The sequence below is a fragment of the Canis lupus genome, chromosome X, assembly GCF_048164855.1.
Source record: "Canis lupus baileyi chromosome X, mCanLup2.hap1, whole genome shotgun sequence".
In the NCBI taxonomy this organism is placed as follows: Eukaryota; Metazoa; Chordata; class Mammalia; order Carnivora; family Canidae; genus Canis; species Canis lupus.
Window position 1 is genome coordinate 29,140,059 of NC_132876.1, and position 27,202 is coordinate 29,167,260.

Sequence of the window (27,202 nt, forward strand, 5' to 3'; positions counted from 1 at the left end):
CTGTAATGTCGGCCTTCAAATTAGGAGCTCCCTATATAATATCCCAGTCCCTCTAAGGTAACATCATATCTCTACAAACTTTAAAGTTTTTGAAGCTGTTTACATGTTCAATCCATAATTTTTGAGGGTACTGAGTTTGATTTACTACCCACAGGGCAGCACAGAACTAATTATTCATTTGTCCTCAATTGACCATTTCTCAAGCTTCAAGGAAGAAACTTCTAGTTTGACATTTCTAGATGTTGATGAATAAATATCCATGCTCATCTTCCTGTACACTCTGACATTCTTAGACTCTGAACTTATTCCCTTTTTGGATGTCTTTTCTCAAGACTGAGGTTTCACTTTTTGTGTATCTTTATAAGACCCCTGCCCCACCCCAATAACCCATCGTGGTCTTTACCATTTTTAGAGCTCTCTCGATATCAATTCCTTGACTCCAGGGCACAGCAGGATTTGCTAAGCAGTCTCCAGCACTGCCTCTCCGGGATACATCCACTCGCTGTCTCCTCAGATAACGGAAAGCTTCTGCTATGACCAGTATTGCGTCGTGCGTCAGTGCAGATGTATACTGAAATGGATGTATGGAAAACACGATATCCTGACAAATGACACCCTCAAAATTTGCCTTGCTCCTTATAATTCTCATTCATCTCCACTTCTTGCTCTATGAAGTCACCCTCTTAATTATTTGAATCAAGAGATCTCTCTGGGCAGGCCTGACTTTGCTTCATTCTAGAATGATTCCTTTTACCGTTGTGTGTGCACATGTTAAGATTATTAAGATCAAATGGCTCAGGGGAGTCTCTCTCTTGCTCTCAGTACTGTGTTTTGTCTTGAGTGAGTGACTACTAAAAGGCCAGGTCCTTTATAGAGAAAGAAATACACATGAGGCTAAAGGATGGCATATGTAGATTGGTTATTGCTGTTTGTAATAGAAAATTCAGGTCTGGTGTTTACTTAGGGGAAAATGGAAATAGCTAAGTTAGACAGCTTGAAATTAATTTGGAGGGAAGCATTAATCATTTCTGTCTGGACCATGTTTCTGGCAAACTAGGACCTCTGGCCAGCAATAAATCAGTTTTTGTTTCTTGGGGGGAGCAGAAAACCAAAGCTGGTTTTCGATTGTAGAAAATTACAATTGTTATTGAGTTTTATATCTGATAACAGTGACAATTCACAGGCAATACTTCATGATGCTGCCTCTTTCAGGCAAGAACACTTAGTTTCTATCCCTTGGATATACTGATATGCTCTACTAGGGATGAAACCAGTCACTTAATACAAGGGGTTTGATTATCTGTGATTTGATAGGGCAGATACCTTTTCATTAAATGAGTCAACGAAGTCTGATTAAAATAAGCTAGCCTCTGTTTTCCAGGGGTGACAAACACTGGGAAGATATAGAATTCTACTGATTTTTTTAATGAGGCAAAATGTCCTAGGGGGAGTTTTCTCTCCATAGTATGTCCAAATAGAATCGGGAATGAATACATTGTCATCTTTACAACTATCTATTTACTTTTCTTACTTTTCTCATGTTACTTTTCTTTCACTAGCAAATCTTCAAGTGTGACTATAACAGGGGGCATATAGTCTCTCATGAAAAAAAAAAAAGATTTGTGTCTGTCCATCCTAGCACTACATAAACCCAACATGGTGGTGTTCTCTTTTCCAGCTGACTGCATGAATTGTCTATAATTCCAAGCCATGCCAAAAGAGCTATTTAATTTCTACATTTTCAGCTCCTACTTACCAATGTGTGAGCATGTAAAAAGAAAGCCCTAAAAGGCAACATTCATAAAATATAGAATAAATTAAGCATCAGGATTGTAATCTCTAGACAATTTTATTTCCTAATAAAATATTGTATCATTTTTTTAAAGTGGGCTTTTGGTCTGATTGCTATAGAGTGAGTTTCCATGACTAATACTACGCAAAAGCATCTGAAAGTTGTAACTATCTATTTAAAGATTCCATTTTCCTAAGCTTTTTAAAGGGGTTTTCTTATAAATAGTTCTTCTCAGCAAGTTCTGAGAACTGTACTTTCTACATACCATGAGTTATCAATAAATAATCCAGAGCTAAGATTGTTTTCCTTCTCTTTTGTACAACCTCTATAACTTTTGAGCAAACATAGACTACTCTGTAGTATTCTTTTCACCCTTTTATCCTTGTTTTTTGTGCCTAAGACACGGTGACTGACACTTGGTGTACCCCTTAAAATATTGCATAAATGAATTTTTGCCTCTACCTATTACCTGTTAAAATTAGGATGGCAAAGCAGTGGACAGGTAGTTTATTAAAATCTAAATTTGTATAAGCTCACTTAAATGTAGTGGGTAGATTTAGTACATTGAAAAAATTTGAATCATCAGGGAACTGCAAATCAAAAAAGCACATGAGATATCACTTCACACCTGTTATAATGGCTAGTATAAAAAAACCAGGAAATAATGAATGTTGGCAAAAATGTGGAGGAAAGAGAGCCCTCTTGCACTCTTGGTGGAAATGTAAGCTGGTGCAGCTACTATGGAAAACAGTATGGAGGTTCCTCAAAAAATTAAAAATAGAACCACCATGTGATCCAGAAATTCCACTTCTGGGTATTTATTCCAAAAGAAACAAAATCACTATTACAAAAAGATATTTGCACTCCCACATTCAGTGCAGCATTATTTACAATAGCCAAGACATGGAAACAATCTAAGTGTCATCAACAAATGAGTGGCTAAAGAAAATGCGGCATATATATATGTATAAGCTCTCTCTCTATATATGTATATATATATATAGTGGAACATATAAGCTCATATATAGTGGAATATCATTCAGCCACAAAAAGAAAGGAAATCCTGCCATTTATGACAGCATGGATAGATCTTGAGGGCATTATGCTAAGTGAAATTAAGTCAGACAGAGAAAGACAAATACTGTGTGATCTCACTTAAATGTGGAATCTAAAAAAAGCCAAACAAAACTGAACTAATAGAAACAGAGAGAACAGATTGGTGGTTGCCAGAGGTTGGGGCTGGGGGTAGGGGATGGGGGAAATGGGTGGAAGTAGTCAAACGGTGAAAATTTCCAGTTATAAGATAAAGAAGTCCTCTAATGTACACCACGGTGATTATAGTTAATAATACTGTATTGTATTTTGAAAATTGCTTAGAGTTGATTTTAAAAGTTCTCATCACAAGAAAAAATTGTAACTGTGGTGGTGATGGATGGTAACTAAAGTTATTGTGGTGATCATTTTGCTATCTATCTATCTATCTATCTATCTATCTATCTATCTATCTATCATCTATCTCAAGTCATTATGTTATATACCTAAAACTAATATAAGTCTGTATGTCAAGTCTACCTCAATAAGAAAGAAAATAATCATCTTGAAAGTAATTTGACTGCAAACCCTAACATCACAGGGATTGTGACCATATTTGCTGAAACACATCAGGATGCCTGATCTGACCATGGGACAGAATGTTTTAAAATGGGACTACCCTGGAAAGATCTGGCATGTATGCTATGACCACTACAACTACAGAATACCACTTAACTAGCGCGTGGCTTAAATGAATGAACAAATCATGCTTAACTCCTAACTTTTCTAAAACATACCATTTGTATAAAGTCAGGGCCCACTTGTATTATAGTCTCATGTGACTCATTTAGGGTGGACCTGACCAGGTGATACAGAACGTGTCTCTTCTCTGGTCTAGGTCCCCACTGTTCTCTCTCATTCTATTCTTGCTGGGGAGGATGTGAGGATGGGTATCTTGAAACCTTGAGAAAAGAACTATTCACCTCCTTTCTTTTTTTTTTTTTTTTAGGGAAAGGCCTTGACTCTACTTTGGTTCCTTATCTTGGTCACAGGGATCCCACAGCCATGGTATATACATACTGTCACTGTATAAGGAAGGAAGAATTTAAAGTCAGTTTTGTACTTGAATCAATGCACTGAGGGAATGGTTACTTAAAATATAAACACTTAAAGGGTCATTTGTGTTACATGAATAACTTTCCTGTAATTTATCTGTTTTAATTCCTGATTTTTAAATAATGGGATTTCTAGCCATAGGGGAACACCTGTGAAAAATGTTCACTCTAAGCATGACTTTCTACCTTTAATATTCTTATCTTGATTTCATGAAAATGAGCAACTTAGGTAATCTAATTACTTTTAAAGATACTTTTCCAAGCAGGAAAACATTTCCGTTCAATATATGTACAGACAACATGCGCTCTGTATTACAGCCCAATTCACTTGGGTGTACTGAGACTCATGAAACTTATTAACACAAAGCAATCACATAAATAATGTAAAATCTAATTTTCTGTTTCAGACTATCAATCTTCCTTACCTATTCCCACTGCCCCCACTCTTTGCCCGACTCAGGTTCTTGTAATATTGTAAATTCTTATGAGCATGTTACAAATGAAATTCATTAAAAAATTAGTTAACATTCCCAAACCCCAGGTTTTAAAGGGCCTCCTTCGCAATCGCTTCTTTATTTGCAAGCTTAGTTTTCAAACGCAGCAGCACCTGCAGTTTGATTTTTAGCATTCTTGAAACGCTTCTGAGCGAAGGCCACTTGATCACAGGATGGCCGTAAATATATAAAGGCCATACTGAGATGTTGTGAAAAGCTGGCCTAAGGTTTCTGCATGCCATGGAACATTACCTTTAGTGGTGCATTCTTGGCTTCAGGGAATTCCCTTTCATCTAGCCTCACCCAGCGCTGAATAAACTGCTGAACCATAGGGTTTTCATTGTTGACAATCTGGAATCCTGTAATGTTGGCTCCCCCATGCATGACTCTTTCTAGCAAAATATCGGTAAAACCCTAGAAAGAGAATGAAAGAGAATCATTATTTGTGGGAGGTGGTGAGTTCTTACCATCTCTGTTGGTTAGAACGCTAAGGAGAAAATGAAAGGCCCTTCCTCAGGATCACTCTCCAAACAATCAAGAAAACCCTGAACACAGTGTTCTATGTCAACTACACCTCAATTATGACAACGATGACGATTACAGATACTAAAAAATGCTGGATTTGGACTAACTCCCAGGGTACTAGGTCTCCGAAACTACAGGCATGATGGAGAAAATATGCATTCTTTCATTTTAGTGCCTCTTTATTTAGTATTGCTGCTGCAAGGACAAACATGGGTGCCAACTTCAAGCAAATGTTTTGATTTGTTTCACTTACCTGTATTTTTCGTTTCTCTTTACTGAGTACAAATACAATGCTTCATGGAACTGGGAAAGTGTTGAAACACTTGACCCTAACTAGAGGTTTAAAATCTTTTCTTCAGCTTAACATGCCAAGCACAGCAGATTGCTTCAGATTCTAATGATGAGTACTTTCAACATTTGTGACTTACGGAAATGCCAAAGAGCAAAACTGACAGCTTGGTTGTATATGATGGTACAAACCCCAGGGTATGTCTCACATGTGTTTATAAACAAGTCTTGACATCTACTTCAAATCACACACCATTTTCTTTCTCACTCTGGTTACCATCTGGTGTCTCTGTCACCTAAGTCTCCTGAAGGAATCTCTTCAGGTTCACACCAGGCCATCTCCACCTGGGTACCACCAGCTCCACTGGGCACTGCTATCTTCTAGAACACTTCTCCCAGGAATTGTGCTGTTTCTGCTGGATGCCTGGCTCTTGGTAGTTGCAGTGGATGCATTTATGTCCTCAATGGGCTGAAGTCAACAATTATATTCATAAAGAAATGAGGAGAATTCTCCTCCCTTCTTTAGACTCTCTTGCCCAACATTTTAATATACAATTTTCAAATATATAAAAAAGTTGAAAGAATTGTACAGTGAATACCCATATAGTCTCAAATCAGATTTCACAATTAGTATTCTTCTATCCATCCATCACTCCATTTTGTTTTCTAGATGCACTTTAAGTTGTGGACATTATATACTTCACACCAAAAGACTTTGGCAGGAAGTCATTAACTAGAGTTCAATTTTTGTTTGCAATTTCTTTCTTCTTTCTTTTCTTTTCTTTTCTTTCTTTTCTTTTCTTTTCTTTTTTTCTTTCTTTTCTTTTCTTTTCTTTTCATTAACTAGAGTTCAATTTTTGTTTGCAATTTCTTTCTTCTTTCTTTTCTTTTCTTCTTTTCTTTTCTTTTCTTTCTTTTCTTTTCTTTTCTTTTCTTTTCTTTTCTTTTCTTTTCTTTTCTTTTCTTTCTCCTTCCTTCCTTTTTTCCTTCCTTCCTTCTTTGAGGTAAAATTTACATCCAATGAAATATACAAATCATAAATGTAGCACTTGATGAGTTCTGATAAATGCATATACCTGTTCTCTGAAGTTTTTTTTTTGGATTCTAAGTTTTTATTGAAGTATAACAATCATATAGAAAAGTACAGTTATCTTTAAGTATATAACCTGATGAATTCTCACTAACCGAACACATAAATGTAACCAATATCCAGAAGGGCCCCCTCTGTGTGCCTCTCTAGTCACCACCCCTACTCCCACTTCTTTTAATTCACCTTTCTTTATATTTTAGTGAAACAACTTTATCAGTTACTACTCACAGCCCCCTCCCTCTTGCTTTCACAAGTGGGCCTTGAGTCCATGGAGACTGGACAAAGAATTTGCATCACTATCATTCCTCCTTTCTGATAACCAAAAAACTGTTTTTAAAATTAACATTAACTTGTTAGGTTGAGCTTTGTCCCACAGTCTTCCTTAATGAAGGAAACTAAGAATGCTTTCTCCCATTTGCTGCCCCCCTGCACTACAATCAGCAGAGAGACTGACTTGGTATGAAGTAGTAGAGGCTCCAAATAGGGCTTAAGCCTATTACCCAAATCCCCACCCTTACCCCCCGACATATATACAAATAAAGAGCCTGGGACAAAATTTTAACAAATGGCTTTAATTCACTCACTGTGCCAAACTGTATTTGTCAGTTAACAAGTATTACACAAGAACATTGACCAACTGCCCACCTGCCTGCTGGCGGGGATGAAGAGTGTGCCCTCTGATGCTGTCCTGTGTCTTAAAAGCCTGGGCTGGACAAGTGGAGCTCCTTTCCTTGAAAGAAGGGGGTTGAGAATGCTTCTGCCACCATCCTGGTCTTCAGGGTCATTGCCACAGCATGCACTAGGAAGCAGTATCTCTTGCGCCCCTCACACTTTCATAAGCATCATACTCCTGTTTGCCTAATATCCATAGCATGTTAAAATGGCAACAGAGAATTAACAAAAGGGAGGGAGAGAGAAAGGATCCCTGAACTCTCATGTCTGTCTTAGGGCACAAGAGCTAGCACTTTAGTCTGGTTACTCACCATGTTGCTTCTTTCCAGAAAGATGTTTCCTCACTCTCCTTTTCTTGGCATGGATACTAAAGGGAGGGGTATAGCTCATATTTACCTCACCAATCATACCCACTTACTCCCAGTAGGCTTTATTCTGTCATGTAGGCCCACATATTCCTGCTTGGGTATCTTCCTCTCCAATAAACACATTATAATTTGAAAACATCTTCATAGGCATCCTCTGCACTCATCTTTCTACCTCACAGAAACCATACCACTGAGGACCTAGAAGTTTTTCAGTCAATCCATGTTTTATGACAGACATGCCTGCGAATGAGTTCTGGAATGCACACCTCAGAGTGGAATCAGCCTGGCTGTCCTCACAGGAAGAACTGCATCCACAGCAACTCAAATCAAGCCAGGGGCAGGTCACCTCAAACCATTCTGTTTGGTAAGATACATGCAACTCTAGCGCCTACTGACTGCCCTGAGGGCTTATCCTTCTGTAAGGTCAGAAAGCACTAACATGGACTCACAGACAAAATGGAGACAGAAGAAATATGGTAGAAAAAGAAAGGAGGTAACAGGTATATAGAGAGATGAGACACCTTGTTGCTTAAGGGCAAGAGTTGGCTGGCTTCTGGTCTTCCTTTGTTTCATTTGTGTACATTTTGCTTATTTGTAATCTCTTAGATTCTATGGCCTGAATGTTGCTCTGGTGCTCAGGATTTAGATGCAGCAACCCACATCCTCAAGGTTGAGACAATCAAGACTAGATTCTCCCTATAAACCCTCTTAAAAGACATAAATACAGCTGAGCTGACCAACAAATATCAAGGAAGTAGGAGGGGAAAAGGGAAAGGAGGTGAATGGTAGAGAGGGGGCTGTGAAGAAAGTGGTTCTGGCTAATAGTCATGTGTTGTCATCCTATTTATGAAAATTTTTTTAAAAAAGAATTTGATTTTTGTACCAAATATTGCTAAGTCCCATGATTTGAGTGGCCACCGATAGTCCCCAAGATATAAAAACTAAAATTGTTAGATTTTTCTTTTTGAAATGGCAACATACCCACCTCAAGTTTGGATCTAAATGCCAGATACCTCTAAACCCTCTGGAAAAAAGACTACATTAGAAATGTAGCAATGTACAAAAGACATGACATTAAGCAGATGAAAGGGTAAAGAGACAAAACAGTGAAGAACGATGAGGAAAGAAGGAAGTTAGGAGAGAGCTGTTAGCTGGAGAGCAGAAACCGCCTGATTCTTAGCCGTGTTTGCCATTTCTGTTCGATTGTTTTAAAACATATTGTTTTCTACCACATATTTCCATTGTAGTTGTGGATAAGCATAGTTCGTGATGCTTTGAAAACTGAGGCCTGACTCTCCCCAAAGCCTCAGCAAAGACACTGATTCAGCCGACCTGACAACCAAACCTTCAACAGACAAGGGATGCTATGAACAACTGGGGGAAAAGAGACAAATGGTAGGTATGGTGGCATCAGGGAAGAGATTCTGGTTTTCCTTCTCCACTTACCTTTCAACTTTAAATCATTATTCTTGCTCATGATCACTTGCTAGATTTTCTTTTTTGAGCTTCTCATCCACAGTCCTTGAGTTTGGAGAACTGAGGACAAATGCCCTAAACTCTCTGTTAAGACAGTAAGTGGACAGATCTGATCACCATAGATCCAGTAAGTAACAGCAGAAAGGAGGAAGGGGAGAATGAGAGCCTGAGATGGTAGAAGTTGGTGGTTTCTGGTCTTTTTTTTTTTTTTTCTTGTTACCCCTCAGTGATCTTTACTTAACGTCTGCCACCCAAAGTCGGCACTTTGGGGGATTTTGGTCCCCTGTCTTCCCTAAACTTTATAAAAAAGCTCCTCCCTCCCCATCACACTGTGATCTACAAGTAGGACTTGCCATTCTGTCTGGTTTTTTGTTTTTGTTTTTTTTTTTAGAACTGAAGTCTTTGGCCTCCTTAAAGCCTTTGTAAAACTGCCCATACAGATTTTATCGCCCAAAAGCCACTAGGTAAAAGTGGAAAAGGGAAAGAGGGGTAAGATATAGAGACAGATCTTTAAGAGAGAGCTACTTTCCTCCTAGTTTCCCATTTCATTCTTTCACATGATCACTGCACTTGGGAATGGCTACCCAAAATCTGCTATGTGGCGAATTTAGAGTCCTCAGATGCTTAAAACTTCTGGAAAAATCTAATGACTCAAAATAGATGAAAGACCTAAATGTGAGATAGGAATCCACCAAAATCCTAGAGGAGAACACAGACAGCAACCTCTCTGACCTCGACTGCAGCAGCTCTTTGCTAGACACATCTAGAGAGGCAAGGGAAACAAAAGCAAAAATGAACTATTGGGACTTTATCAAGATAAAAGGGTCCTGCACAGCAAAGGAAACAATCAACAAAACTAAAAGGTAACCTATGGAATGGGAGAAGATATTCACAAAGGAGATCTCAGATAAAGGGCTAGTATCCAAAATCTATAAAGAACTTAGCAAACTCAACACCCAAAACCCAAAAAAATCCAGTCAAGAAATGGTCAGAAGACATGAACAGACGTTTCTTCAAAGAAGACCTACAAATGGCTAACAGACCCATGAGAAAATGCTCAACATCACTTGGCATCAGAGAAAGACAAATCAAAACCACAATGAGATACCACCTCACACCAATCCGAATGGCTAAAATTAATGTCTCAGGAAACAACAGGTGTTGGTGAGAAGGAAGAGAAAGGCGAGCCCACTTACCCTGTTGGTAGAAATGCAAACTGGTGCAGCCACTCTGGAAAACAGTATGGAGCTTCCTCAAAAAGTTAAAAATAGAACTACCCTATGACTCAGCAACTGCACTACTAGGTATTTATTCAAAGGATACAAACATAGTGATTTGAAGGGGCACATGCCTCCCAATGTTTATAGCAGCCATATCCACAATAACCAAACTATGGAAAGAACACAGATGTCTGTTGACAAATGAATGAATAAATAAGATTTATACATCAGAATATTAATCAGCCATCAAAAAGTATGCCATTTGCAACAACGTGGATGGAACTAGACAGTATTATGCTAAGGGAAGTAAGTTGGTCAGAGGAAGACAAATACTATATGATTTCACTCATATGTGGAATTTAAGAAACAAAACAGATGAACGTAGGGGAAAGGAAGGAAAAATAAGATGAAAACCGGGAGGTAAACCATAAGAGACTCTTAATTACAGGAAGCCAACTGAGGATTGCTGGGGAAGAAGTGGATGGGGGGTAACTGGTTGATGGGCATTAAGGAGGGCACTTGATGTAATGAGCACTGGGTGTTATATGCAACTGATGAAATGCTAAGTTCTACCCCTGATACTAATAATACACTATATAGTAACTAACTGGAATTTAAAAAGAAATTTAAAAAGAAAAAAAATCTTCTAAGGATATATGGCTCAAAAAAAAAAAAAAAAGTCTAATGAAGTAGAGTTAGGTTTTCAACACCCAAACACAAGAGTAAAAGAGGAAGGAGATGGGATTGCTAGTGGTGGGAAGTAGTAGAGGAAGGCATCCTACCTGTTTGCCTGCCAGCTGTCAAATTATTTTCCACAGCCAGCTACCTTAGACTCCACCCCAGAACCTGGTCAGTTTTTCTCATGCGACCTTTTCCAGAAAGTTCCATTCTCACTCCTCCTTGACAGAAACACACATGGGCTGGGACACCATTCCCTCAGGCAATCAGCTTTGAACCTTCTCATGAGGCCTCCTCCTGTCACATATACTTTTAAGTATTCCCACCCAGGCTTCTCCCTGGCGCATAGGCCTAGCCTCTCCTTATACTCCATTTCCAACTCAGTCCCCTGAAAATGGCTGAGTAGTAGTACAATGACCAGACAGCAATACATGTGAATAGATATCAGTTTTTGTTAAAAAATGTTTTTAGAAAATTCTTATCTTTAGAAAAAGTATGTTTGATTACCAGTTTGAATATGTGATAAATGAGTTCAGAAGGTTCTGCTTTTTAACTCACGCTCTTGGCTCAAAACTAAATTGACATTTGTTTTATTTTATTTTTTTAATAATAAATTTATTTTTTATTGGTGTTCAATTTGCCAACATACAGAATAACACCCAGTGCTCATCCCGTCAAGTGCCCCCCTCAGTGCCCGTCACCCATTCACCCCCACCTCCTCCCCTTCCACCACCCCCAGTTTGCTTCCCAGAGTTAGGAGTATTCATGTTCTGTCTCCCTTTCTGACATTTCCCACCCATTTCTTCTCCCTTCCCTTCTATTTAAATAATAGTGACATTTGTTTTAAAGTTCTTTAAGTCTTTTTGGTTTGTCCTGACTTTTGTTTCAGGGCTTAAGTGCCTGACCTGAGCACTTTCCCAACAGCAACGGCTCCAAAAAGGACAGAAAATCCCATATCCTTTTATTTAATACATGTATTTTAGCATGTCTGACTCCAAAAGAAATTTCTGTGTTATGAATTCTATTTTCTCACTGAGCTTCATCTGCTATTAAAATTATGTATTTTAAATTGAACACCAATAAAAAATAAATTTATTATTAAAAAAATAATAATAAAATAAAATTCCCCTGACAAAAAAATTATGTATTTTAAAATAACATATTTTTATCAAAAATAAACTATGTTCTAGTGGATTTATTTGTTATTTTGCGTGGGAAAAGATGGCTCATTTTGCATAAGCAGTTTGCTATTTTATAGCAACTGTCCTATTCCTTTGCTGAATCATAGCAGTTCATTTTTTGCTTGAAAACTAGTTTTGCCTTCTGGGATCTCCTATCCAAAGATATTAGAATTTGTTCTTTGTTTTTTCTTTACCTTTTTTCCATTTTAATTTTGAGAGTGGAGGTAGATAGTCATGATTTCTCATCCAGCTGGGCTCTGAGAACCTAATTTTTTAAGAGGACAACACTTACCATACATACTACCTCAGCCAATGAATTTGTTACATTTTGAGACTTCAGAGTCTATAAAACAAATTAATTCTCATTTTCTTTTGGAATTTTTAATTTGAGTTCACTGAATGAGACACCAATGAGTCTCTAATTAGAGCCTGTCTCGTACTCTAGCACCCCTTTCCTGTCTGCTGATTAAATTAACTTTCATATTCCATGAGCACCTTATAAAGAATGTGCCCCAAAGAAAAGTTATTTTATTCCCTCAAAATCTCTTCCTCTTCCTGTATCCCTTCTTTGAATTAATGTACTTTAGGCCTACTGGGTCAGTGGGTGTGAGGTCCTTGCACCTGTATCTTTATAAACTCACCAAGTGACTTCAAAATACAAGTGGGTTTCAAAACCACTGGCCTAGATTATTGTCTGAGTTTCCTAGCTGGTACTCTAATGTCCAGTTCTTTACCTCTCCAGTTAATTTTTTACATAATAAATTCACCTTCCTGGGGTATCTGGGTGGCTCCGTTGCTTGAGCACCCGACTTTTGACTTCTGCTCAGGTCATGGTCTCAGGGTCCTGAGATCAAGCCTTGCATCAGACTCTGTGCTCAGTGGGGAGTCTGCCTGAGATTCTCTCTCTCCCTCACCCTCTGCCCCTCATGTAACCCACATTCTCTCCTACTCTCTATCAAATAAATAAATAAATAAATCTTTAACTAACTAAATAAATAGATTTACTTTCCTAAAATACCAGTTAGAGCATACTATTCCTTTCTTCAAATCGTTGTAATGGTTCCCTACTTTCTACAAATGTATTAACAGCAAAATGTCTTGACTTGGCCTTTGAGAATTTCCATTATCTTTATTTTCCACTCCTCTGGCTCATCTGTACCACTTCCTTCAACAGACCTCATGCTGTAACCATATTATGCCCTTTTGAACCATGCTACCTTTGTTTTGTTCTCTTTGTCTAGAAAGGGCCCCTGCTTCATCACTGACAGCTCTGGTGGTCTCTACTGAAATTTCATTCTTCAAGAACCATTTCCAATAATGACTAAGGAAGATTGATATCAAATTTGTCTTTACAATCTCTACCAGGTAGTAAAAGGGTCCATTTGTACTCATTTTTGGCCAATTATTACGTAGGCTTTTGCACACTGTTGACTGTTTATGGGCTTTTGTCCTCCTTCATTACTGCATGCCTTCCTATACTTTCCATGGAATAAATATATGTGTATTGTCACAGCATCATTGCTAAGTGATTCCAACATTCCCAATTCCCTGCTATACTATGTGGAATATCTGTTGAGCTCATTTTACTATTTCATAGGATTTTATTAACTAGATGTGATGATGAGATACTCAAGGACTTTTGCTTAGACTGGACTTAACAAGTTCTAGTGCTGTTTGTATCTCACCAGTTCTGTTTGGTTAAAATTGTTGTTTGGCTAATTCTTTTCCTTTGGCTGGGCCAAAATAGTGTGCAGAGGGAGAAAGGAAAAGAGATGAAAGAAGGCAGAGGAAGACTGGAGGCAATCCTGATGCTCACAGATTGGATGAGTTGAAACTACTTTCTCACTTTTTATGTTTTAGGTATCTGTACAGTTGACTATTTGTCTCTGTGTAATAATGGCAATATTTGACGGAAATATGGATATAATCTCTAGGAGTTATTCCTTTGAGAGGGAAACTACTCATTTGAATTTGTGAGTTCTGCTATATTTCATCAGTCATATCACTTTTTGATCACGTCACATCTGTTTGATCCATCGCACTGCTGCCCACATCCAAATGCAACTTTATAAAAACAACCATGACTTTTGTGTATAAGCAGTTTATATGGGAGACTTGTAAGCTACCCTTGACTGATTTCTCCAGGGCCATCTTTTATACAGATACTGGTTATACAATTGGCATTCAAACAAGATTGTCCTGATTTCAGAATAGCCAGACAAGTCAGTCTTGCAAAGATTTAAATGACTTTAGTATTATCCTGTCTCCCTTGATTTATATATACTGTAATTCAATTTCCTTCTGGTAGTATGGATAATGGAGAGTTGCAAATAAATATATTCAAAGCTTACTTTTAGAGCATTTATTTTCAAGATATTACGTGGAGATTCCTTTCATATAATACTATTCTTAGGGTACATTTTGTACTGAAAGGAAAACAGAAACAAGATAAGTTCAGTGACTTTCAATGAGTTGATGGCAGATTATAGGTGAGAAATGGGAAAGGTGGCTTGCCTATGGGGAAGATAAAAGCAGTAGAAAGAGGGTTGGGAAGCTGCCAAGGTCAAGTATTTATCTCATAATTTGGATGAAGGCTAGCTCTATCTTTAGTGTCATTTGAGTTGTGCGATAGGGAAATGCATAGTAATTGTGGTGACTTAAGTTATCAGGTTGCTAATGAGAGACACAAGTCTTTTTCGAGAAGCAGGTCCATCCTCCTGGGAGGGTGTAGTGTGTGGAGTTGAAGATTACACCATATAAATTAGCACTTGATTATAGGTGCTTGTATTGTTTGCTCACTGTTCTATTCTCTAATCAACATACTTTGAAGCCTTTTAAATGCAATCCATTGGTAACATAATGAGCCATATCAAACTTGCCCTGACCTCTTGGCACTTTAGTCCAGTGGGAATTATTTGTATGAATATAAGTTGATATAAGCGCTATTACTGGGAAAAATAGCCACTGATCTCTTTTTTTAAACAGTTGTATGGAGGTATAATTTAAATACCATAAGATCCATCCATTTGACACTGATTTTTTTTTAAAGCAAAAATCAGTTCATGCACCCTTACTCCAGCTTGAAGTTCTTCAGTGGCTTTCTATCACTGTTGAGAAAAGCTAAAAGTCCTTTAACCAGGCTTACTGAAGCCTTACATAATCTGAAACTCACCTCTGCTCTAGCCAAGATTGCCTTCTGACAGTTCAGTGAAGGTATCAAGCTCTTTTCTGCCTCAGGACCTTGGCACATGCTGTTCCCTATGCATGATATGAACTTTTCCTGATTCTTCACATAATTGGATCTTTTACATCATTTGGATCATTTCAAAGTCACCTTTCCTGAGAGAACTTGTTTGGCCATGCTATGCAGAATTTTGATTCTCCATACTCTAGCTTCTCTTCATTCCCTGTCCTAGCACCTGTTCTAGCTCCATGCCAATTATCATGAGCTCTAAAAGTTTTGTCTGTCCATTATGACTATAAAATTCTTAAGGACACCATCTTCTGTCTTCCTTGCAGGGGAGTGAACAAGGTATTGGGCATACAAGTGATACAAAGGAAAAATAACTTACTATAAAGATCTTTAGAGCAGTATTACCCAGAGTGTATGTGGACTGGTGCTGTTCTGCTGTTTGTTAGCAATCAGAGGTAAAATAAAGAAATAGAAAGCAAGTTTTCATAAACCTTCATAGCAATTTGATAGGCTAATATGGCTGTTAAATGTAATACTAAAAAATCTGGCTTGTATTTTCTATTCTTTGTTTTGTTTATTTCATACTTTCAATAATTTATTTCTGTTGCACTTTTGTTGATCTGTGACGATATGGAGGAAAAAATTGGCTTTTCTTCACAGATAGTTTGAGAAGCACTGTTTTAGAGGACATGATCTGAGAGCCTGGGGAAGAAAATAGAATTCTTTCGATTTATCTTGCTAGAACATTGGGTAGAAAATAATCTTTCTTTGTTGAGAGAGAGAGAGAGAGAGTTGGCTATTACAATGGGGGCATTTTTGGACAGGGAGAACGAGAGTCTCAATGTTGGCAACTTTAAGTTGATGAGTGCCTGTGGATTTCTAAATGCCAGGTAGGAAGTTGGACCCCAGCCCAGTCCCCAACTCCCCATCCCTTGGTGCTCTGCTATAACCTACCTCTGTTTGGAGAAGAAAGTGAATTCTCAGCCACCAGAGAAGTTGTGTACCCAGGGGGGGGTGACTGGGCTCCTGGCATTTGGGACCAGTGGGGATTTTTCACTTATATCCCACTTCCTTTGCCTGTAAGGCCAGGCTCCAGTCCAGTGAGCTCTGTGTTTACATGCTAGCTTCTGAGGTGTCATTGTTCACAACATGTGGCTTTGAGCATTTGAATTTTTTTAAAGAGAGAGAAAAGGCAGAGGAAAAAGGAGGATCTTAAGCAGGCTCTATGCCCAGCATGGAGCCCAATGTGGGGCTCGATCTCACAACCCTGAGACCAAGACCTGAGCCGAAATCAAGAGTCAGATGCTTAACTGACTAAGCAACCCAGGTGCCTCGAGCATTTGAATTTTTTATTTAGAATATAAAAATGGAAGAACAAAGGAAGGGAAGGAGTAGCAAACAAAATGAGAAGACCTGGAAGGGGAAGGGAGCAGAAGGGAACAATTGTTATTGGCAAGCAAAACACATGACCCAATCTCACTTGAACTTGTTTTCCCTCTGAACAAAGGGAGTCCCTCTCTGTTTCAGGTACATTAGAAGATTTAGAAGACTGTAGAGTTCAGTTCTTCAAGCTTACATTACTCCTTGTGGTCTCTTTTGGATTTTGAATGGTACTTTTGTTTTAATAAAAATTTGAAAAAATTAGATGTAAGCTAGTGCCCCCCATTATTTCCTGGCATGCTAATAATATGAATGGGGCAGATAAGAGAAAAGAGGGAGCAAGAGCAAGAGGGGAGATGAGAGAGCAGGAGAGAGGGGTTTGTGTGTGTGTGTGTGTGTGTGTGAGAGAGAGAGAGAGAGAGAGAGAGAGAGAGAATAGGGAATGTGGCACAAGAGAAGAGAGTGATGGATCTGTTAAGACGCATTTCAGATTGGCTCTTGGACAAGTTTCAGACGCCGTTTCACAAGGCTCCCCTTGGTTTTTAAACCTTTTTTCTTTCTGATCACTTTACTCTCATAAATGTATAGTTTGTATTTCATTCATACGCATTTATGTCTTTGCAAATGTTCTTAAGTGACCTTTGTGGGGCTGGCCTCTTGTCTCACTGAGATGCTTGAGTGGGTCAAGGGAAAGAGGAAGGTGCTCTGTCAAGAGTCTGCTCAACCTGCATTGGAGGCCTAGCTTGGCAATGGATTAGCTCTGAGACTTTGGGCAGGTCATGTATTTTTTCTGAGCCCATTTTCCTGATCTCTAAAAAGCTTAGGGAGGTGCCAAGGTAAGAAGTCTCTCCTCATGGGAGTTCTGAGTAAATTTAGTAAGCAGTCTGAAGAAAATAGCTGACACAGCAATGAGGAGTCTAAGATATGCTAGCTTCCTTCCCTTTGCCCCCTAGCACAATGGCCTCCTGGAATGTCTGCTCATGTGGCCCTCTACCACTGGCAGCTGACATTATCTAACTTCCACTTGTAGGATCAACAACAGTCCCCCACTCTGGGATTAGTCTTGATCCCTGTTGGGTCTTCTAAGATAGTGGTTAACTGGTACAACACTGAATAAGTCCACTATGGCTCATGTTCTCCCTTGGGCCACTTCAAATGCTTGGGATTTTGTTTTTTTGGTCTTATTTGGGTGGCTGGGTGCTGAACATCTGTTGTTGGACCATCTCAACCCAGATCCAATTCATTTTGTGTTGACTGCAAGGTGGTTTTGATTGATTCTTCAGATCATCAGCTATGTTTAGAACTTAGGTAAGGAAAAAAAAAGAACTTAGGTAAGGATACTCAAACCCCTCTTGGCTTCTGCCTTCCTGAATGATTTTAAGTCTGCCTTATGACTTTATATCCCTAAGGATAACAGGGCTCTGGTTTTGTTCCCCTATTTATATCCTTAGCTTTTGCCTAGCTGGTGTGCCTATACTCTCACTCAGAGCCTTTTCTGATCCATACTGATCCTCCATGAGGGAAGAAATGTAGAGTTGGAGGTGACCTTGGAGTGTTTCCTAAATTTTAGTCATTAATATGCCACCTTTACAGTTTTTTTTGCCGTATAGGTGGATCATCTGAGCCATAATTTACCTAATATTTTTCTTTACATTGGCTAAATTTTTAAATCTAAATATCTACTTTATCCTCATTCTAAGGAATGGTATCTGTAAAATCACAGAATTGAAAGGATAGTTATCTTTTTGCAATACACAATTAATATAAATTCAAAAGTAGTAAGTTTAAGAAATTTTGCTGTGTATTCCCTAAAATCCTCTTGTGTATAAGTAGTACACTTGGAGAAATTGTAATCTGGTCTAACTCTCCATTTTGTGGATTAGGAAGCCTTGTTTCCTAGCTCTGGGTCTAGTGCTTGTTTTTATTATGTTATGCCTAGGGTTGTTAGTTTAGGGTTCTGCACACAATGACTGAGCTATCATTATTGACATATATGAAAAGATTAAACCACATATACAACATGCTTGGGAATGCAGTATAAAGGATCCTGACCCAGGACCTTGCCTTGAAAGAGAGAGAGGTTGCCTGACTGGCAGATTGTATACATGCTGGTTACCTCTGGTACCAGAGTGGAGAAACATTACCACCTTAGAGTCCAGGAAGAGAAAACAATTAATTATGGAACAACCCCTAAAAATTGACATTATCATCTGAAATAGAATTTGTAAGAGACTTACTTGCTCTCTCATCATTGGGATGTCAACCTCTGGCCTGTGTGCTCACCATATCACATCTCTGGCCTGTGCTTCTTATGGAATATTTTGTTTCTTCCAGGGATTTCAACAAGTTAGAAGTTTCTACAGCTTATTATTCACTATGAAATGTACACCCTGACCTGTGAAAGGCCTGTGTCAAAGCATTCATGGACTATCCAAGTCTTCTCATTTTAGGATTGCTACCAGAGAAATGTCCACGTAAAAGCACATAGAAATCTTTGCCAGATAGATGTAGCTCTGTGGCAAAGGGCACACATCGTGCTCTGATGTAGGTGATTCCAGAAAGCTTAGGTAAGCTCTGTGACCGTTTTTGACTTTGCATTTTGGAGAAGAAGGCAGTGGTTCTGTGTTATCATAATACCAGGAATCAGATTAGACTTTGTTCCTTTGTGTATATGTCTTCAGCTTTCATCCACCCTGCTCATTTTGAGAGGAAACAGCTCTACTTACCCTTTTTTGACCACCTGAGTAACTTCTAAATAGTTTTGGGGTGTGTGTGTGTGTGTGTGTGTGTGTGAGAGAGAGAGAGAGACTTTGGTGGACGTATTTGGGGTATTTTAATCTGCTTTTATTTTTTTAAAGCTTTTATTTATTTACTCATGAGACACACACACACACACACAGAGAGAGAGAGAGAGAGAGAGAGAGAGAGAGAGAGAGAGGCAGAGACACAGGCAGAGGAAGAAGCAGGCTCCATGCAGGGAGCCTGATATGGGACTGGATCCCAGGTCTCCAGGATCATGCCCTGGGCTGAAGGCGGGCACTAAACCACTAAGCCACCCAGGGATTCCCTTAATCTGCTTTTAAAAACCTGGAAACCATGGTGGGATGATCTGTCTCATTTTTATCAGAGACTAGCAACAGTTCCTATCTCTATTGCCTGTATACAATTTGATATAGAGTACAGGGACTTATGGAAACACATGACTGAGTTCAGATGAAAAGAAGGTCACTAGAGGAAAGGAGTGGCAGCTCAAAGCATGGTGAATGAGTTCACGTTTTCATTAGGCAGACTGACATGACACTATATATTACATTCATTCTGAAGGACCAGACTTTACTTGTTTTTGTAGTAGGCTTCCTCCCAATGTCTCATGATTCGAAGTCCTGGTTAGGCATTCAGTTAACCATTCTTTCCCCCAACTTTGTCCTAATATTTCTCTCTTGCAGTTCTATCACTCCACAGGCTTTCATTTCTGTCAGGTCTAGGTCTCAAGTTGAAGCCAAAGCTCATCTGAAGGATTGTTGTCAGGAATAGGGAGGCCCAGTTAGAATTCTAGAATGGGGAAGGTCTTTATGTATCATCATCCGTATGCATGGCTCAGATCTCCCTTTAAGATGGAACCTGCCTTGAAGAGTTGAGTTAGCTGACAGCCTCCAGCTTCATGATCTTCCTCAGCTTTCAGGCAGGAGGTATGTGCTTCCTGAGCAGCTGTCAGCCAATGGCTGAGCAAGGTGGTGGTGCAGTGGATCACCGTTTCTTGGCAGTGTGGAGGTGTTTGCACTGGAACTCTCAGTTGTGCTCGCCAAGATGTTCTCAGAACTATACTACCATCATCAAATTTCCTTTCCCTTTCCTTAGCTGATGTCAGACCTCAGTTGTGGTCTTAAGCTCTCCCTTCCCACTTGTGACCCTCTCCCTTTCATTTTCCAGAGGTATCACTCCCAGTAAATGTCTTGCATTTCTAATTATATCTTAGCATATGCTTCCAAAGGGCCCAACAATTACATCAATGAACTCCTCACTCCCATCTGAATTTCACAGTAAAGAAACTAAAGTGACTTAGGCAAGGTCCCACAGCTAGTTAGTAGTAAAGTCCATATGACAACCCAAAGTTTCTGACCCCTCATCAGTGCTCTTTCCCAAACTTCAGTAGTCCACATGCCACCACAGCCACATCCACAAAACCAGATCTTGCCATATGTTTATCCCCCCATGCTATTGTTTACATGACACATTTTACATGTTACAAAATGGATTCATTTGTTATTAAATCTGTACTTTAACCCTGTATGACATAATGATATTCATGAAATTTGGATTTTGATGTGCTCGTCTCATATTTTTCTAACATATAATAAATAATACATTGCCATTATAATAAAAAAAGTTTATGTGTGTACTATGTAAAATCATCTCATGTACTGTCAGTGATGGGTGAACCCTGGGATATGTAAGGCAGGAGAGAAGGAAAATGGAGAAGGAATGAAGGAGAGCAAAATACTTATTGATGAGAAAGAAATGGTAAAAACCCATCAGTAACTGCCCTCAGGTGCCTTGCTGTGACATCCATGTTTTCTGGGGAGCCCTGGTCTAACTTCCAATGAGTCAGCAAATATCCTTTACTTATTGATTGCCAAAAAAAAACCAAATTGAATGTATTCAGATCTAAATGGAAAATCAAGATTTCCTAAAAGAGTTTATTCATTTATCCCCCAAATGGTCTGGAGTGCTCCACTTTGAGCAATCTATTGGAGAAGATGCACACTACATTTTAAAGCAGTAGCTCTAATCTTCATCTCATAAAGTGTTGGAATGAACATACTTCCTAAGTAACATCTCTTTTCTCATTTAAAAATTTTTCATCATTAAAACAAAATAAGATTTTTTCTTTAAGAAATCTAAGAATATAATTATAATAATATTTCATTTTTGTTGTTATTCTTTTGGTGTAAGAGCTCCATAACAATTATCATTCTGTTGTGATAATGAAACGAGATTGGGGTTAGAACTTGTGATATGTAATAATTTAAAAGATTCTTAGTATCACAGTGATCATTTAGCATTTCTCTTTCATTTTGGGGAGGTAGCATTATTCCAAACCTCTGCCAAACAGATATTACTGACTTGGAAGCCATTTTGTTAATTCTAAGACCAACTGTCTTTTTGGAGAAAGAACTATAATCTAACCTAAATGAAATACTAGCTTCTAAAGCGTCGTAAATTTTAAAGGCATGGGAAATATGAAGGAAAAGATTCAACTTGTGTTTTATTATAAGTATAAAGGTAGCTGTATGCTTTGACAGGGTCCCTTGATGTTCCACTTTCAAATATACTTCTGGTATCTGGTTTGAAAGGATTTGGTAGTGGTCTGATTCTGGAAAGACAAATCCAGTACTGATGTGCACATATACTTGGGTTAACTGGGGAAAGAGTCAGTTAGTTTCCTGTGTCTCCTGTCTCTTGTGTTATATTTCAAGCCTGGATAAAATGTTTTACATTTCAAATCCAAATCTGATCTAAGAATAATCGGTAAAGAATCATATCAAATTACTATATTTTAAATGAGGAGAGAATATAAGCTTCACAGCTAAAACAGAGACACCATAATTGAAAACAAGGATATTGCATTCAAGTTTTGGTATTTACTTATTTATTTCTCTAAGTGTCTAGAGGGCACGTTACATTCTTCATGTATTTCTTTTTTGGATGATTATAGATGACACAAACGAAATAGAATATATTACCCTGGGAAACAAAAACTCCACTTGTTCTTACCAGGTTAGCAAGCATGTAGTGATAACCTCTTGAATGTTTCCCCAGGATCACAACCTGCAGAAGAAGAAATAAGAGATATTGCTTATTTAAGAAGGGCATTTTCAATTGCCCAATCAATGGGAAGTGCAATAATCAATCAATGGGCTAGAGCAAATTACTTTTAAATGATCAGCAAAGTGTTAGGTTTCTTGTATACAGTAAAATCACAGTTAACTGGACCAGAGTTCTTTTTGCACATTTCAATTTCAGTCAGAGGATACAGGAAGAATTGCTAACATCAAAGTTAAAAGTGTCAAAAACAAGGGAGAAAAAGCTCTCTAAACTTCCAGGTCAGTAGCATCCTTGTCACTTAAAATAGATGGCAGAAGCGATGAAGCTGATGATCCCCCACCCATGAACTGGATTCTGTACTTAGCTGCTGAGATGGAAAATGGGCTGAACATGGAATACAAATTAGAAAATAGAATGTACAGTACTTTTTTTGTTGTTATCTGGAATTCTTAGGGAATAGAACACTCCAGGAATGGGGCTAATGGGATTTTCAGGTTAATCGAGGTTGCTTTTGCTTATTGAAACTTTTCTAAAATGCTTATCTTCCTTTTCCTGCCTTAATATGAAAGATTTGTGACCATTTATACAGCTTTTGGTGCTGGATACAAGGCCCAGGGCAGTGGGGGAGAGGATTTTCCCCTAGGGGACATCTGGAGATGCCTGGAGGCATTTGGTTGTCACATCTGGAAGAGTGACTAGTACATAGTGGGTAGAGGCCAAAGATGCTGCTAATCATCCCACGATGTACAGGACAGCCCTCCACATCAAAGAATTGTCTGGTAAAAAATGTTACTAGTGCTGAGGTGGAGAAACTCAGTTGGGGGTCATCATTCTTAGTTGGGGTCATCATTCTTATGGTAATTTTCATGAATAACACTGTATTCTAAGCCTTACAGTTTATAAAATGCATTTTTGTTATTTTAAAATATATAAGTGCATTGAATGATTTCCAACGAAATGTATTGGTTGTCAGTCGGAAGTTTTTGACTAAATACCTCACATAAGCTTATTTCCAGATAGCTAAATAGGACAAAATCTGGTTAATTGAGATTTTATAAAATGTCACTTTATTAAGTACTATGTACAAAGTACGGTACTGAATGCAGCGAGTGGGAATAAGGGGAGGGGGGTAGCATACAGGTTAAAGATACAACCAGAAGTGGAACCAGATTTTGTTCTAGGTCTGACACTAATACCTAACTTTAGGAGCCTTCTTTAAGAAAAGAGAAACAAAATCATGAATAGTAAGGCCTTGGGAGAACCCATGCAAGTAGGGTACAATTAGGCTTAAGCTTCATGACAAGTTCTATCATGGACACAACTATCAAAGGATTTAAAAACAACTTGGGGGGGGGCCTGGGTGGCTCAGGAAGTTGATCATCTGACTCTTGATTTTGGCTCAGGTCATGGTCTTGGGGTTGTGGGATCGAGCCATATGTTGGGGTCTGTGCTCAGTGGGAGTCTGCTTGAGATTCTCTCCTTCTGCACCTCTCCCAGCTAAGTAAGTAAATAAAAAAATCTTTTGTAAAGATAAAAAACAACTCGAGAAGATAACAAAATTACATAAGTATCAAACCAGAACTATATATAAAGGGCTATAATAACAGTAAAAACAACTACCCTTAATTGAGTTCCTAGTATAAGACACACAGTGTGCTAGGTGCTTTATATGCATTTAATCCCTAAAACAATTTAGCAGATTATGTTTCATTTTACAGATGAGGAACCTCAGCTAGAGAGAGTTTAAGTAATATGCCCAAGGCCACACAGCTCATAAATGGTAAAGCTGGAATTAGAACCTGGGTCTGTCTGCCTATGGCAGTACATTACATGGTTTCTCAATATGTGCTAAATGTCAAATACCAATAATTGTTCTAGATTCTTGGAGAAGAAGAAGAGGTATCTAAGGTCTGCTGGGATGGATAGGGAAGGTTTCCTGGAGAAGATAAGGTTTAAGCTGGCTCAAAGGAGTGGAACCATGTAGTTAAATATGCTTATCATGCTGGCATTAGAAGCTCTCCAGTCATTTCAAGGGCTGAGAGTGAGAGAGAGAGAGCGAGTGAGAGAGAGAGCGAGAGAGCTGTTTTTGATTAATTTAAAATATGAACCACATTTCTGACTGATTATTTATGGAGGAAATGAAAGGTTAATGAATGTCTTGAGGAAGTGATTTCTCACACTGTCATGACACAAAATGAGCTGTTAGGTATCTGCTGGGATGTATTCTTCAGTGTCCGCTTGTGAGAAACATCCTTACTGGTGACATTTGTTAACTTTTGATGGCAAGTTGGGGCCATACATTTGTTGAATTTTTAATTCACTGACAACCCTCAACATAATAAAATCAGAGGGTTTTGAGTTCTTCCAGAAAAATGAGCAAGATTCCTGAGGACATCTGGCAGAACTTAGAGAAATAAGGCAGCAAGCCCAAAGGAAATGGGGTCTTTCTCACTGGAGGAAGGGCTTAGTGTCCTTTTGAGCAGAGGGGAGGTGAGAGGGAGCCATTGAAGCATTAGTGTTGTGAGAAAGGCCCCAAATAAGAACCCAGAAGCCCAACCTTGTCAAGTACTCACTGTTTGCTTGTGGGCAAACCCCTCAATGTACTCCTGCCTCCATTTCCTTATCTGTAATCTGGAACAATGAACCTGGCCCTTCCTGTCTCAGTAGTGTCTTCAAGATCAAAGCGAAGAACATCTACAGACCAGGCAGGGATGCGCCTTATGTAATTACTCGAGGTTAAATAACCCGGGGAGGGGGTGGTGTCACTCCCTAAAACATTATATTTGGGTTTAGAAACTCTTGAAGCTATTGGAATATCTGCTTTAGTCCCTGCCCAGATAGTCTGTTCAGAAGAAACTCACTTATTTGAAGGTAGCTGGCTCATATTATCACTCCCAAAACTTAGCTGAAGCTGGAAGGGATGGGGAAGTTATCTAAAGATAGGAACCTTTAGGTGTCACAGAGCTGCTGTCTCGGAGGCCAGGAATTATTTCCTCATCCTTACTTCCAGTACCTTCTTAACTCTTACTTAACATACAGTTCTTACCAATCGTGGGTTTTCAGTTCAAAGTAAATGAGAAGCTGCAAATTAGAAGGGGTATATAGAGAGGGAGGGGCTAACATTGGAAAGAGGAACGTTAGCAGCAGGGGAAGTGACAGGCTGTGACTCCGGCACAGTATCCACAGGGATGTTCATGGTGAATGCCTGAGTCATCAGGGTCTGGTTGATTGCATTGGTAATCTCTGCCGGAGGGGGAAAAACAAAACAAAACCAAAAAAAACCCAGTAATACGTTTTGTGGAAGGTTTTCATCAGAAATGCTCCCAGTCCTGAGACTTTCTAGAGTGTACTCCGATATCTTGAAATCATACTTCCATGAGGCAGCAGCGATCCTACTGATGTGAGCTAAGTGAGGCCTCGCTGCAAAAAGTGCCCTGTTTTGCTCTGGGTCTTTCTCTTTTTTGCATTTTTGGTGCAGGGCTTGTGGGAGGGAGGGTGAGGTGGGAGGACCGTGTGTGATAGAATGCACAAAAGAACTAGTTAATGGGAGTGATTCTTGCGCAGTTAGTCCTCAATCTTGATTCTTGCCATCTGCTATAGATGAACAAGGCATAAATTGTACCCTGAGCTATTTAATGACTCTGGTAACCAAGAGAATATTCAACTTTGCTTTTACAGTAATTATAATAGCTCTTTCTGAATTAGTTTCAGAACTTCAAGTAGAAAAGCTGTCTTAGTCTACTGTTCAATTTAAGGAGGAAATACCAAGTTCCCAAATCCATGTACCCTATTCACTGAGCCTTTGTGAGATTTGTTGGAGATGATGGATGGCAAGTTATGATGGCAGATATGATAAATGTAATAAGGAGAGACATGTCAAATGTAGATAAGATTCATTGTTTTAAGGAAATTTATTTTGAGTCTCACAAATAGGATCTGAAAAGAACAAAATGCCACAATCCAAATTCACTGAAGCTTAAACCACAATTTTGTTTGCAGATAAAAACAGTTCTTACATACTAAGTTACTGAGTCGAGCATATAGCAGATCATTAAGTTATTTGTTAAAGCAGCCAGTGAATCACGGTCTACTCGTTTGGGGGAAATGTTTCCTTATTAACTCCCCCATCCGCTTATCTGTGACATTGGAAGCTGGGTTTCACTGAATAGTTAAAAATAATTCAGAAAATGTTCAGTTGGCTTTCTGTGTGAGAGGCCATTTCTTTTTCAATCTAAAGTTCGATCTAGACATTTTTGTAATTTTAGAAATTTGAAATTAAATTGCTCCAGAAGACTGCTTGAGAAGGCCCACAGACCCTTTGGGAGCAAAAGCATCTGCTTTTCTATGCTCACATTAAAAAAAAACATGTGTATGTGGAAAAGTGTCTATGATTTTTTCCCCCTTAGATCCATCTGGTATGCAGATTAGGTTATTTGCAGACCTAAGTAACTCCATGTTTGGATTTTCTACATCGGTGCCAAAAAAGGATCTATGTATAAAGATTGATCTTGCTTTGAGTACAGAACATGCCTTCCCGCTCACCTTAATCTGCTTCTCTTTGATTTAGGTACCCTGAGAAGTCTGGGAGACTGGGGAGAGAAATGAGGGAGGCTTCCAGTTTTAATGCACCCGATTTACCTATTGTATAGGTGTTTTCCCTTTAAGGAAAAACCCACATTCCTTGTGTTCAAAGGGAAAACATTCTTCAGCCCCCCCCCCCCTTTTCTGCTTCCTCAGTTATAAAAAGATATGTTGTCCTATGGCAACCTATCTTATTTCAGCTGTGTTGGGAGTTAAATAGTGATATTCTACAAAAATCAGCCTCAGAATATGCCACACTTCCCAAAAGAAATCTTCCATCAGATATGATAA

General features: G+C 38.8%; 1 protein-coding gene across 8 annotated transcripts in view; it reads right to left on the bottom strand.

Moving 5' to 3' along the window:
- Nucleotides 1-27,202, bottom strand: part of GRIA3 (glutamate ionotropic receptor AMPA type subunit 3) — a 276,246-nt gene that overhangs the window by 88,748 nt on the left and 160,296 nt on the right. For all 8 annotated transcript variants that reach the window (XR_012026557.1, XM_072817305.1, XM_072817306.1 and 5 more), the window contains 3 exons: nt 22,280-22,333; nt 4,686-4,847; nt 404-571 (listed from right to left, as the gene is read on the bottom strand). Coding sequence is in view for 7 of the 8 variants with exons in the window: in XM_072817305.1 (XP_072673406.1) it covers nt 404-571; nt 4,686-4,847; nt 22,280-22,333 (384 nt within the window). In the remaining variant the exon portion in view is untranslated. The remainder of the gene's footprint in view (nt 1-403; nt 572-4,685; nt 4,848-22,279; nt 22,334-27,202) is intronic.